The following is a 12,747-nucleotide window of genomic DNA, read 5'->3' as shown; positions in this document are numbered from 1 at the left end:
TGATTAAATGATCAACATACAAGGGTTGAACTGAAAACAAATATTTTTTTTATTATATTTTTTTTTTATTAGCAATTTCAACAATGTCAAATACAATTTAATTTACAAGAAACAAAGAGTAAATAAAATTAAATAAACTTTTAATAAAATAATTAATAAAATAAATAAATAAGAGTATACATGTACCAATATAAATTAACTTAAATTAACGCTAGGGGAAATAAAAGTTTACATAAAAATATTTCAATGAGTACAGATTGTTACTGTTTTAATTTCCTTTTGTTTAAGAAAAAAAATATTGAAAGAATATACTGTCTGAGCTCTCCATTCAAAGCAATATGGAATGGTTTCTTTCCCATGAATTTGCATTTGTGAATATTATATTTGCCCATAATAATAATAAGATTAATTATATATACACAGATGTTTTCCCTTGAACCGTCTGCTAGCCCAAACAGTACATCCTTCCAAAACAAACAAAAATCAACCGTAATATGCTCAGTAACAAACTTACAAAGATTTTCCAAAAATTCTTCAACAGTTGAACAATGCCAGAATAAAAGCTGAAAACGAACATGACTTTTACGTTAGCCGCTTTTTTACGCACTGTACAGCGTGAATTGTAATTGGTCCGAAGTATGGGACGTCTCGTATGATTTGGCATCGTCATACCCGGTAGAATGATGGAGAACTAGCCAGCTAACTAGATGCTAACGTAATGTTGAAACAGATAAGGTGAGTCAACTTTTGTTATACTTTAGGTTAGGTTTGTTAATATAATCATAAATTCGTGTGCTATTTCAGGTATGTAATGTGTGTCGTATTTAGCGATATCACGGGACAAATGCTTTATCTGAACTCTTAAAACAAATGAAAGCTAACCTTAGCCAACGTAGCAAGTTACTAGTAGCTTGACAGGCTATGAATGTGGCGAGCTAGTGTAGGATGGCAGCTACTATCAAGTAGCGAGCCAACTGGCTATTTTCTTCTGCCGGTGCAGCAATTCAAAATTTACCCATTTCTGAAAACAAGTGAGGATGGCTTCGTACTTTGATGAACACGACTGTGAACCAACAAATCCTGAAGAACAGTATCGTCAGAATGCACTACTAGAACTGGCCAGGTGAGGGTTAGGGTGTATAACCAAAGTCAGACATGATTCTGAAGTTGCCATACATTTTTGAAAGATTCCATCAAGTGATCGACCAGACATTAAATAATTGTTCTTCTCTGAAAAGGTCCCTGATGCAGTCAATGTCCCTGATGGACATTGACTCCGGAACATTTGACATATCAGATTGGGACGAGCGTCTTCCTCCCCCAGCTGCCAAAACAGCTGTTCAGACGCTACCGGCCGTTATCATCTCCCCAGAGCAAGCCGGTAAACAAGTCAAAAAGGGACTTTTGGACAGTTTTAGTTCTGGGATGCTTCAATATTGAACGGTTCGATCATGTGTAATATGTGACTACTGGGTTTGCATCTAAATCTCCATTCCCCAGACAAAGGACTGAAGTGCCCTGTGTGTCTGCTGGAGTTTGAGGAGCAAGAAACCGTGCGTGAGATGCCCTGCAAACACCTATTCCACTCAGGCTGCATACTGCCTTGGTTAGGCAAGGTAAACCTCAAAATATTAGCATTTTCTGTCTGGGACCTTTCCTGATGTTTCCTTATGTATTCCCATCAGTTTTACATGGCGGAACAAGACTGTGTATCAAACATAAGTTAATAGATTGTCTTAGCTTGGCCATGCTTTTACTTAATGAGATGAAATGGGAATGAATTGATGTACTGTATCCATTTGGCTGATGTGAATATACCATTGTTATGTGATACCAGACAGTTAGCTAAAAACAGGATTCGCTGCTTGTGATCTCCACAGACAAACTCGTGTCCACTCTGCCGCCTCGAGCTACCAACTGACAGCCCAGAATATGAAGAGTTCAAGAAGGACAAGGTAGAAAAGCAGCTTATCAAAGTCTATGTAATATCGTAACTTATTCATCGAGGCGGTGGAGATATGATGCATGGCCAACCCAAGCCATCTACTAAACAGTAGGGTTGGGCAATCGATGCCTTGTGAAGTTTTGGTGGTTTCTTCTGGTGTTGTGCCATCAGATGCATGGCTGCCATTAAAAGCACCCCCTTGCTGGAGCGTGCGCGAACCACTTTAATCAAAAAGTGAAGGATGTCTTCCTGATATCGCAACCAAACGAAGGGGAGACCTATATTTGGTACCTACATTTCTCAGTCTCACATCAAATTTTTATGTTATGTCATATTAGTCCCCTCAGTGTACAGGAAGAATCATTTGATGCAGGGTTATACATAACAGACAATAGAGGGGGGTGCATTTCATGGCAGAGTTGTTATATTCCTTCTTGCCACGAAATGCACCCCCTGCTAACTCTGACTAGGAAAGTGTTGCATGCCTGAAACCTGCTATGGTTACACATACTAGCCCCATCTTGTGTAATGCACACATTCACCAAACTCACTCATGAAGGTAATCCCCAAATAGAAAGGAACCCTTTGTTCCACAAAAGTATAATTTTTTATGTAAATAAATCAGCCTAACAAGGATTTATGCCAAAACAATAATACATGAATTAACATTTTCAACACAATTTTTAGACAGAAGTCATAAGTAGTGACTTGCAAATAGTTTTATTAAACGTTGTTAAATATTAAAACACATGAACTAATATATAACAATACAGACATATTGATAAATGACTTTTTTATTATTATGTGCATGCAAGGCACGAGTAGTCCTCATCCACTGTAGGCCTCTGCACACACATCTCCCACAGATGTCACAGCAGATCTTAGAAAAAATAAATAATAATGCAAGGCCTCTTAAAGGGGTCATAGAATTATGTTTTGGGGTATTTCAGACTGTTCCTTAAGGTTTCCGAATAGGGTATGTAACATTGGTTGGGCTGAAAATGGCCCGGGTGCTGTTCTATGTGCCCTAATGTGAATTAGCCCGAGAATGAAACAAGAGGTTTTCTCCCTTTTATGGTATGCTCATAGATATATAGATGAGCTGCGCGCTGATTGGTTGGTTTACAATGAGCGAAGCTGCGGAGCAAAGACGCAACATAGTCAAACATGCATTGTGAATTGTAGATTTACATGACAACACAGGTTACTTATTCGAATGAAACAGTCAGTAAAATGAAACAACGTTAGCCCCATTGCCAATAAACTAAATCCTCACACATTCTACCTATTTTACAGGATACGTTAGCATTACTAATAACTCTTAGCGACCAAATTATACTTGCAGCTTGCGGTTGTGATGAGCATATGGTCGGAACAGCACCTCTTTTCAGCAACAGCGGATTAGCAAGTCCTGCTTTAAATTGTCCAAGGTTTTCAAAACTGTGTTTGGTGAAATGGTTTGAGCAAATGAATAGAGTGTCGAACTTCACAGGGATCTTCTCATAGACAAACATCTGCCACGCCCATCGAGTGTTTGTTTACTCGGGAAGACTAACTACATTTTGGGGCGTGACAAAGGTACAGACCAGATCCAAAAAAGGTTACAAATGTGGCTTTTTGGAAACCGACCGTTTTACAGCGGCAGTTTTAAAATTGTGAGATTTGCATAGGACAGAGGTGTCAATGGACTTTGAGGTTCACTGTATGTCCATTGTACCCACCGAACATTGGTATGAAGAGCCATGTGAAATACTTTGAACCTGCTAAACAAAATACATTTCCTTTGGTAGTCATAGCTATATTTTCTCAGAATGCGTGGGGTCGCGTTCGTTACTATACGTTTGAATGACGATTTTTAAGGATTTTGTTTTGAGAAAAACATCTGTTATTTTCACAGATAACCGACAATCTTCCCTTGAATGTCTCCCCTCCGTTTGGTTGCCATATCAAGACGAAATCCTTCACTTTTTGTTTTGTGGTTTGAGCGTGCTCCTGCGAGGGGGTGCCTTTCATGGCAGCCGTGCATCTGATGGCACAACACCGGATTGTGCCAGCCCAAAGAGACGAACTATCGGCACATTGAAAATGAACAGTGACATCTAGTGGTTAGCTAAAAATGCAGCAGCCGTTTAAACTGGCTGAATGAGGCGTAGTGGTTGTCTCAGACCAGGGGCGGGTCTAGACAATTTTTCATGGGGGGGCCAGGCTGGGGCACAGACTCAGAATGAGGTGGCCCATTAAAATACATATAAACAGTGAACCAGTATAAATAGTCCTACATGGGTGGTAATAATACTGTATATTATTGATGACAAAACATATTATTCTGTGTGAAAAGGAATTCAAAATCATTTGAAATGTGATATAAAATAACTCAACAGTAGTGAAAGCACATGGCCTGTGGTAAATGCAATGCAAGCAAGAATCATCATGCATGTATGTAGTTGTAAACAAGATACAGCAACTTCATTTACAACAGTAGAAAGTTGCTTTTGAGCTCAGCAAGAAGCTGTAGCAGTGTTTATTCATATCATATTTATATTACACACACAGATTCAAACATGGACCAATTAAGTATTTTTTCATTGAATGGCAGGCAGCTTTTAAAAGTCTGCCATATATGTAGTACATTAAAGATGAACAGTATGGCAAACGCATTGTTTAGAAGTTGTAAGAAACTAACGTTTAAGTGACATCAGTGCCAATAGCTTTTTTTATGTTGTCAGTCAATAAGTTTGACACCACAACAAGACCACCACAACTTTAACATCCACAGCAAGAAATTATAAAAGCTGGATATGCCTGTTACTGTGATGGAGGGCAAATCGTCCAACAAAATCATCCTTGTTCAACGATCTTGCTCTCCCCTCAATGCACAGTACTCCAATATTGCTCAGCCTCTCATCACTTATTGTTGTGTACAAAATCATTTTTTATGAAGCACAGAGAGCCGAGAAACTGGCACTGCTAACGGGCAAGGCTACAGCTATTCGACACAAGTGGAAAAGCTGATAAAACACTTCTATGTAAGGTTGGAGAAAAGAGGTCAACTCAACAACACTGGACCATTCCTACATTGTGCTTTTCTCTGAACAATCTTCCTTGCCTGATGCATCTAATGTTTGAGATCCTCAAGATCACATTCACACAGGCATGCCAGACCTAAAACCATTTCCTCTGACAAAAAGCTCTTACTTTTGGGGTTCAGTGCTTGTATAGCCCTCATATCACAGTTGGTTTTGCTGAAACCCATCTTCATGTCTGCTTTTAGGTGATCCAAAATAGGGTAAAATACACCCTTCCTACATGTATCTTTGTCCCCTTCCTTGCACCTACGTTGTCCTATAGTGGACTCTACAAGAAATCCACCAAGTCTTAGGCCGAATCCCAATACTCCTTATACCTCTATACCTCTACCCCTTACCCCTAGCCCTTAGTTTACCCCTAGCCCTTATGTCTAGAAACAGAGGGGTAAGGGCTAGCCTGACGTTGTCATACTCATAATTCTAGTCAGAATATGAGTCTGATAACTCTCCGTTGGGCTGTGAGTATGGGGCGTATTTCAACCGAACTCGTAAAACAAATGCATCTTCGCTCAATTGGATAGACCTGCAACCAATCAGAGCAACGTAATATGTTGTTACGTTGTTAAACAAATTAAACCCAAGCACTCTTTGGTGATGTGGTTGATTACGTTACTGTTGTTCATCTGTCCATCATCGTATAAAGCCCGCACTGACAATTTCATTGGTCCGAACCGCTCCTGTTCGGGTATAGTTTTTCCGCAACCAAGCTATTCCAGACCCAATTTTTTTGTGGGCGGGGCTTGAGTTGGGCTGGCAGCCAGGCTAGGTAAGGGCTACATAGCCCTATGAAATGAGACGCCACTTGGTTACGGTTACATATATCGATGTCTCCAAAGCAAGTAGTGTTATGCACTGATATCAAAGGAAATTTGTTTTGAAATTTGCTGCTAATGGAGTTAGTTTAGTTAAAACTATAGACATGCATGGAGTCCATTCAAGGCTAATCAGAGAAATGCGGGACTGTTGTACAAATCAGCATTGTAACGTTAGCGCAGCAAACTAGCGTTTTAAACGTTTCAATTAAGAACATGGTTGCAAATACATATGTACAGGACTGTGTGGAGCACAAAAGAAGACGGTTGTAATTTTTTAATCAATTATTTAAGCCGAAAATATTACATGTATGGGACTCTGGATGAAATGTCCACCATTGTTGCTGGTACCGCAGTATTCACAGACCCCTAGGTTTCAATTAAGCTCCCGACCTTACTTGGTTTTAAGGGGTCTTCGTCTCAGCCCTACCCCTCACTCAAAAGGAGTATTGGGACACCACTTACTGTCACGGGAACGCACAAAACTAAGGGCTTTTGGGAGTATTGGGATTCGGCTTTAAGCTCCCTCTTTGCAAACTTTTCTCAACAGCCTCAACTGTAATATTCTACTGCTTTGCTATGTCCACAGAGTGTTGCCAAAGCTCATCAAAATAAGATTCCTCTCTGTATCCCTCTAGTGTCCTGCAGTGCCTGGATCAGGTCCACGGCCCTAGCTAGATCAAGTGATGGCACTTGAAGCATGTCAGAGAGCAACTTGGTGTCCCCAAGAATCTTTCTAAATATTGCAAGTGTTCCAATAAATGTGAGGTCGATTTGAGTAAGTAGGCCTCGTGCCTTCATAGACCTTTCCGCACTGTTGTCCACTTCTATCTCATGAAGTACACAGTACAGCTGGTAGTCTGTCCATGAGGTTTTTACATGGCTGGTGCCTACATGTCCACCTGGTATCACTGAGTCTCCGTAGCTCTCTGGGTCTTTTTGAACCGACAGACATTTCTGGTGAACATTAGAGCCTGACATATACACATACAATTTCTGCATCAACGAAAGAAAAAATTATCAGCCTCAGGGTTTGCTTTCACTGCATCAACGATAACAAGGTTGAGGCAAGGGGCATTGCAGTGGACGCTTTGTTTTGTGATGCATCTGTCTCAATGTGTCCCCTTTGTGAAATATTTTGCATGGCTGTAAGAAGCAGCACTTCAGCAACAGTTTTAATATAGGTGCGGTTTTCTTCTACCTTTTTTATATGCTAAGGCATATATGGCATGTCTAAGGCATCTTGCACAGACATTTCTCTGAATGTTCTTATGTTCACCCCAGGCGAACATGGCATTGACATGACCTTCAGATTTCTCATGCAACCTAAACCCCCCATCCTTATACATACAGTGCCTTCTTCCAATTGGAGTATCCTCCTTGTGATGTGAATGGTGTTTGAGCATAATCAGGGAAGGAAAAGTGTCTACATGCAAAACAATATGCAGAGTATGTACTTTGTGAATTTTCAATCCATTTGTGCTGTGAACACCAACTCTCGTTGAAGGCCCTCTTCCTGTCGCCCTGCACAGTTCAAGGAAATATCTTCATTTGCGGCTGTTTTGGCCCATCTGGCACACTTGGATATATCTGTGAGGGTAAAAGAGATTCAGCTTTAAAAACAACCAGTGATACATGGTTGTTAATTGATATTAATGCTCAATTCTTTATCAACATTTTTTGAACTACATCTGTGTCTCATAGTATAGTGATACACGTAGTCATTATTAATGTTTGTTCAGGCTTTTGTTATCAACCTTCATGTAAGATTAAAGGTTAAAAACCTTGTGGTTGGGACGGTGTGGTGTGTGAACAATGTTTAGCCTCTTCTGCATGCACTGCCACTGCAATATGGAGTACAACATGCTGGATCCTCTTCATCCACATCTTCATGATCTGACTGGTCACAACCAGGTTAAGTGTCTGATCACACAATGGAATATTACATAATGGAATCAAAAAATTAAATAGGAGTTATATTGTTATTTTTTTTTTGTCGGTATTTTTTAGGGGATGTCCCGATTGGATCGGGAAGTATCAAATTGAATCTAACGCCGATCATTTACGCCAGTAAATTCTACACCATTCTAAGTAGAAGTTGATTCTATTTGAGGGTTTTACAAAAATACTAACATCATTAAGTTAAATGTATTAACCTGAAGATATCTTTTTACTTTTTTTACTTATTTTTGTAAAAAGAAAAGCTGCTGTGCAGCTCTATTTAGGCAAATATATATTTTGCTTGGTCTTATGTTTAAGCAAACATTATAAATAAGTATTAGTTGCTTATGATTTAGCAATAACATGAACTAGATATACCTTTACTTGCTGAATGCTGAAGTGCAGATGATGGGGCCTCATCCTCTCCAGGTGTGGCCACCAAGTAAAGTTCCTAGGAAAAGACAGATGTTCAAAATGTCTTAATGCAGGTAAATATATAATCTAAAAAATATATTTTAAAACTTACCAGGTTAATACACATTAGTTATTCCAGATATCAAAGAAAATGGTGGCATACATTGTGGTAATATATTCGATATAGTTAAACCTTGTAGTATGCTGTGTATTAATTTCAACCTCCCTCTGGTCTCTGCATGTAATACACATTCCTTGATTTGCAGGAAAGTCAGTGGACTGCTGCTCCTCCCTCTCATCCCTGTCATCACGCCTTTCTGCCTTTATATCTCCTTTTTTTCCCTTCAAAATGAAGACATTTTTCATTGGTCCTATTGCCTGTATCTGTCTGTCGATCCCTGAAAAGATAATAATGCGTTTTTCTCAGTTAACTTTACTTTGTCAAGTCACAAAATATTTTCTAAAGCTGAAATGTTGTCTATATGCCTATTATCTTGATATAGGTATTGCATTTGGTTGTATAAACATTTGCAATATACATCTCATATGTCTTTTGGCCACGGTTTATGTAATTCAGTCTTTCCCAACCTTTTTTTTTTTTATCCCACGGCACACCAGTATAAACAAATATAATAAAATTGCACAAACATGCATTGCTTCAAATGACATATAAATCTAGATATTACGCTATATTAAAAATAGTACTCACATTTAATGTGAAACTTGAGCTAAAGTCAGGTAGGAACACAATAAGTACGATGTTTTTGGTGATGATAAAACAACACTTTTACATATTGTCGCTTTCGGGGGGGAAACTAAACTAGATGCAAATCTTCAAATACAAAAACGTTATCCTTTGTGGACAGTGTTTCTTGAGTAAATAAAACGCTGTACTTACGCAAACACAGGGGCGGTGCGTCCCACTGGGCAAGTCGGGCAGTTGCCCAGGACCTCGGGCACCAGGGGGGCCTCGTCGTATTTACAATGTATTTTTTTATATTTAAAATGAATCACTTGTCATTGCAAACAAATGACAATTCAAGGGAGAATTTACCAAAGCTAACGCAGTTTTTCCAATCAAAGAATGCGTCCGTGGAAAATGGAGACATTTCTGATAATATTTCAAGTGCTGCTGGGCCAAGTTTAGCTATTACTAGCAGCAGCAGACACAACATCAACTACCGTATTTTACGGAAAAAAGCTGCGGCTGGCACTGTGGCTTAAAAAAAAAAGTTTTTCTTGTGCTTGTGCAGCTTATATTTCGAAGCGGCTTATAGTCCGTTTTTAGAACAAAAAAGTGGCTTCTTCACCGTCTCAAGATCTCTACAGACCGTACAGCTTATTTAATGCAACACTTGAACTGGGGCTTATTACTTGAAAGAGGAATTATTTACTGTGTCGTCTCAGTTACACGATCAGGGCTTGGAAATACAGTGACTTGCTAAAGTAGGCAAATGGCTAGTAGAACATAACATTTCATAATAATTTCAGTTAATCAAACAGCTGCAAGACCCAGTGAAATGTTATAGGCTAGCTAGCAAAATAATGCTAGTATCGCTAGCTCTAACAACATTACTAATTAGACTTTGGAAGTGTAACTGAGCTCTTTGTAAGTTTGTTTTAGATATAATTGTAAATGATCGTGTGGACAATAAGACACAGACACGGTCTCTTTTCATAACTTGTATTTTACCACTGCTCTTCCTGACATCGCCGGGGGGGGGGGGGGGGGGGTGCAGCTTATGGGGGGGCCTCAAAATTGTTCTTTGCCCAGGGCCTCCAATTAGCTAAAACTGCCCTTGGACAAACGTCAGTTCTTTATCTTCCCTTGCATTACAAACAAGCAGAGATCTCTCCAAACTGTGCGCAGTTCGATCTAAATTGAGGCACAGTGTTTCCCACAGATTAGAATGCAATTTGTGGTGTGGCGGGGAGGAATGATTCACACCTTCACAAAATCAACAACAAACAAATAATTTCTGCATATGCAGGTAGCAACGCTAGTGCTAAATAACAATTTAACTAGTCGGCTCCATGACGCCGGTATAAGTAGCTAGCTCCTGAGACTTCTCACCAAAAGAACGAAGAGGAACCTTCAATTAAGACATGTTCGTAGGTACCTAGCAAAAAGTAGCCTAAACTGTACTCGACTTTTAGCTACGGCACTAATGCTGAAGGCTCGTTGATATAGCTGTCGGTCTTACTAGAACGGCGTAGGTATGCATCGTTGCTAACGTGTGCTGACGTTGTGACTGTGTGCGTATGTGAGAAAGACGCGTGAGTGACAGAGAGACGGAGGGAGAGCAGGGAAATGAAATTAAGCTGAACGAATACACTTCGTGTTTTAACCTAAATAGTGTTAAAAAATGTTTTTTTACGAAACGCAATATGTGGCGGTGGTGTCGATTCTGTGGCGCACCACCACAAATTAGTCTATGTGTGGGAAACACTGGAGGCAGGAGGTATTGAGGTATGAAGTTTGACTGACAGTTTGAGGAGCCAAAGGATAAGGATGACCAATAGCATACATTTGATTAAATAATGACAAATTATAGAGAGGTTCAATGTTTCGGCCCAACAGCGCAATGACATAGGCCTATTCTTATTTGTAGCACTCATTTTCTAAGATATTTAACGGACCTGGTAGTATTGACTTTTGAAAACTGCACAGAAGAACTTTGGTTTCACTATTATATTCGTTTACTACAGCAAACGTGTCTTTGAAATATAATTCTCTCAGCCTAGCTGTCTTCAACTTTAGCTAGTCATCGTTAAGGTCCAACTACCTATTACATTCCGACTCTGATCAAGTGGGGGGCACTTGGGATGGCCAATTACATTTTGGGGGTGGCCCGTGCCTCCCCTCTGCCCCGCCCCTGTCTCCGAAGGTAGCCTACCCACGTTATTACATTTTTTTATTAAGGCTACATGTGTTCATTTTAATCTGATTAGTGCTCACACATAAAAATGTTGTGATACATCTGTAGGCTGTTAGAATTGTGTCATTTTCTCACAGTAAATGTTAAGGTTCCCCGCACTGGGATGCAAACTCAAGTCTTCAGGCTTGCGTTACCAAGACGTTAGCGAACATCGCTTTCACCAGCTACACCACCAAAATCCTTGATGATGCGTTGGACGGTCTTTATATCAATTAAACTTGATTACACATTTTTGTTTTTTCTTATTCTTGACTTTTGTGATATGTAAGCCTGTTGTGAATTGGGGGGACTTTATTATTAGTAATTATTATTACTGTTGACAATGTTGACGAATCATTAACATTCGTTTTTAGGGGCACTTTATAGAGTACCTTAGTCCTATCATGTTACGTTTCATTTCAATAAATAACAAAACACTCTAAATATGATGAAGTAATTTTCATAAGTGAACGGATTTATAATTATAACAATACAGATTAGGCTAAATAGCAATGACAAATGGAACAAACTCGAGCAGTGCCTGGAGTCATGTTGGTTTGAGGTGTTACTAAATATTAATGTTTGCTTAAGCTCATGTCACGTACCACAATCATGTTGAAGTTATTGGGGGATAACATCACAATGTTCCCATACTCTTGACTGCTTCCTTCCTCCAATAGTATCCATATAATCTCTGCTCTTTTGCTAATAACTGTCTGCTTCTCTGGCAATGTGTGATTTGTCTTCAACAAGAAGCGATGGCTTCGTTCCCTCTATGGCTCTGGTTCAGAAGAGCGCCAAAACTTTGAACCAGTTTGTGATGTTTGAAGCATTGAACGTCATCAATCACATGGTTATCGTAATTTGACACAAGCTCCAAAACACCTTTTCGAAACTGTGCGTATTGGTTTTGAGACACAAGCATCAGTCAGTGCCATGCATCCCACTACTACTAAAGTGTTTGCGTGTGTTTTCCAGGAAAGGAGGAAACAGCGAGAGCACAGACTGGAGGATCTACACGGAGCCATGTACACATGATGAGGACATGCACCAGAATGAGTCTGTCACATATGTATCAGAGGGCCACATATAGGCCGAAAATAGATGAAGAGTGTGTGCTGTGTGCGGTTTTTATGTCTGTAAATATGTGCTTTATATGCAGTCCATTGGAAAAGCATCTCTTGTCATAGCGTTTTAAATTATGAATGGTCACTATCATAGTGAAGTGAGCTCTCAGCTGATATGAACTTGATTGTCTTTGCCTTAAATTGGCATGTTACCCCTTCCCCTCATGATGCAATATAATGACCAAAAACTATTATGAAACTTCTGTAGGTGAACCCTTGACTTCTTGCCCCATCCCTTACCTAAGACAGTAAGTAGCTGTTGCTGTGATAGCTGCTTTGGTATATAAATCCTTTAAGGTGGGTGAAGGAAGGTCAAATCTGTTTATCAAATGAGACCAAAGCACAGTTATTTTGAGTACTGTAAAAACGCACACCAGGGGTTTTATCAAAGCTTAAGACATTTAGCAAAAATGCAGTTTTCCATTTCTTCCAACATTAAAAGGAACGGTATGCAATGAAGCCTGTTGTATTTTCCAGGAAAGGGAAAGTAAAACAGGCGTGTTG

At 39.5% G+C, this 12,747-nt stretch overlaps 1 protein-coding gene across 3 annotated transcripts; it reads left to right on the top strand.

The window, feature by feature from the left end:
* Positions 1–630: 630 nt before the first annotated feature.
* rnf181 (ring finger protein 181) lies at positions 631–12,442 on the top strand. Of its 3 annotated transcripts, none has more exons than XM_047015305.1 (6): positions 631–735; positions 1,033–1,123; positions 1,239–1,381; positions 1,501–1,616; positions 1,881–1,955; positions 12,095–12,442. In XM_047015305.1, exons 2-6 carry the CDS (start codon positions 1,038–1,040, stop codon positions 12,152–12,154), a joined length of 480 nt encoding a protein of 159 aa, XP_046871261.1. In that variant the 5' UTR covers positions 631–735; positions 1,033–1,037; the 3' UTR covers positions 12,155–12,442. The 3 variants fall into 3 exon arrangements, with proteins under 3 accessions (XP_046871261.1, XP_046871264.1, XP_046871262.1); XM_047015306.1 differs by having other exon boundaries at positions 637–735; positions 1,001–1,123; XM_047015308.1 differs by lacking the exon at positions 1,033–1,123 and having other exon boundaries at positions 633–735.
* Positions 12,443–12,747: the final 305 nt, after the last annotated feature.

This window comes from Hypomesus transpacificus, unplaced genomic scaffold (genome assembly GCF_021917145.1).
Source record: "Hypomesus transpacificus isolate Combined female unplaced genomic scaffold, fHypTra1 scaffold_30, whole genome shotgun sequence".
Lineage (NCBI taxonomy): Eukaryota > Metazoa > Chordata > Actinopteri > Osmeriformes > Osmeridae > Hypomesus > Hypomesus transpacificus.
Note: the sequence above shows the minus strand (reverse complement) of the source record. Positions and strands in the feature narration are given on the sequence as shown.

Excerpts from the sequence above, each read along its gene's own strand:
- rnf181 (XM_047015305.1), top strand. The coding sequence starts at position 1,038 with ATGGCTTCGTACTTTGATGAACACGACTGTGAACCAACAAATCCTGAA. Across the intron at positions 1,124-1,238 it reads GCACTACTAGAACTGGCCAG|GTCCCTGATGCAGTCAATGT; the intron begins GTGAGGGTTAGG and ends TTCTCTGAAAAG. Across the intron at positions 1,956-12,094 it reads AAGAGTTCAAGAAGGACAAG|GAAAGGAGGAAACAGCGAGA; the intron begins GTAGAAAAGCAG and ends TGTGTTTTCCAG.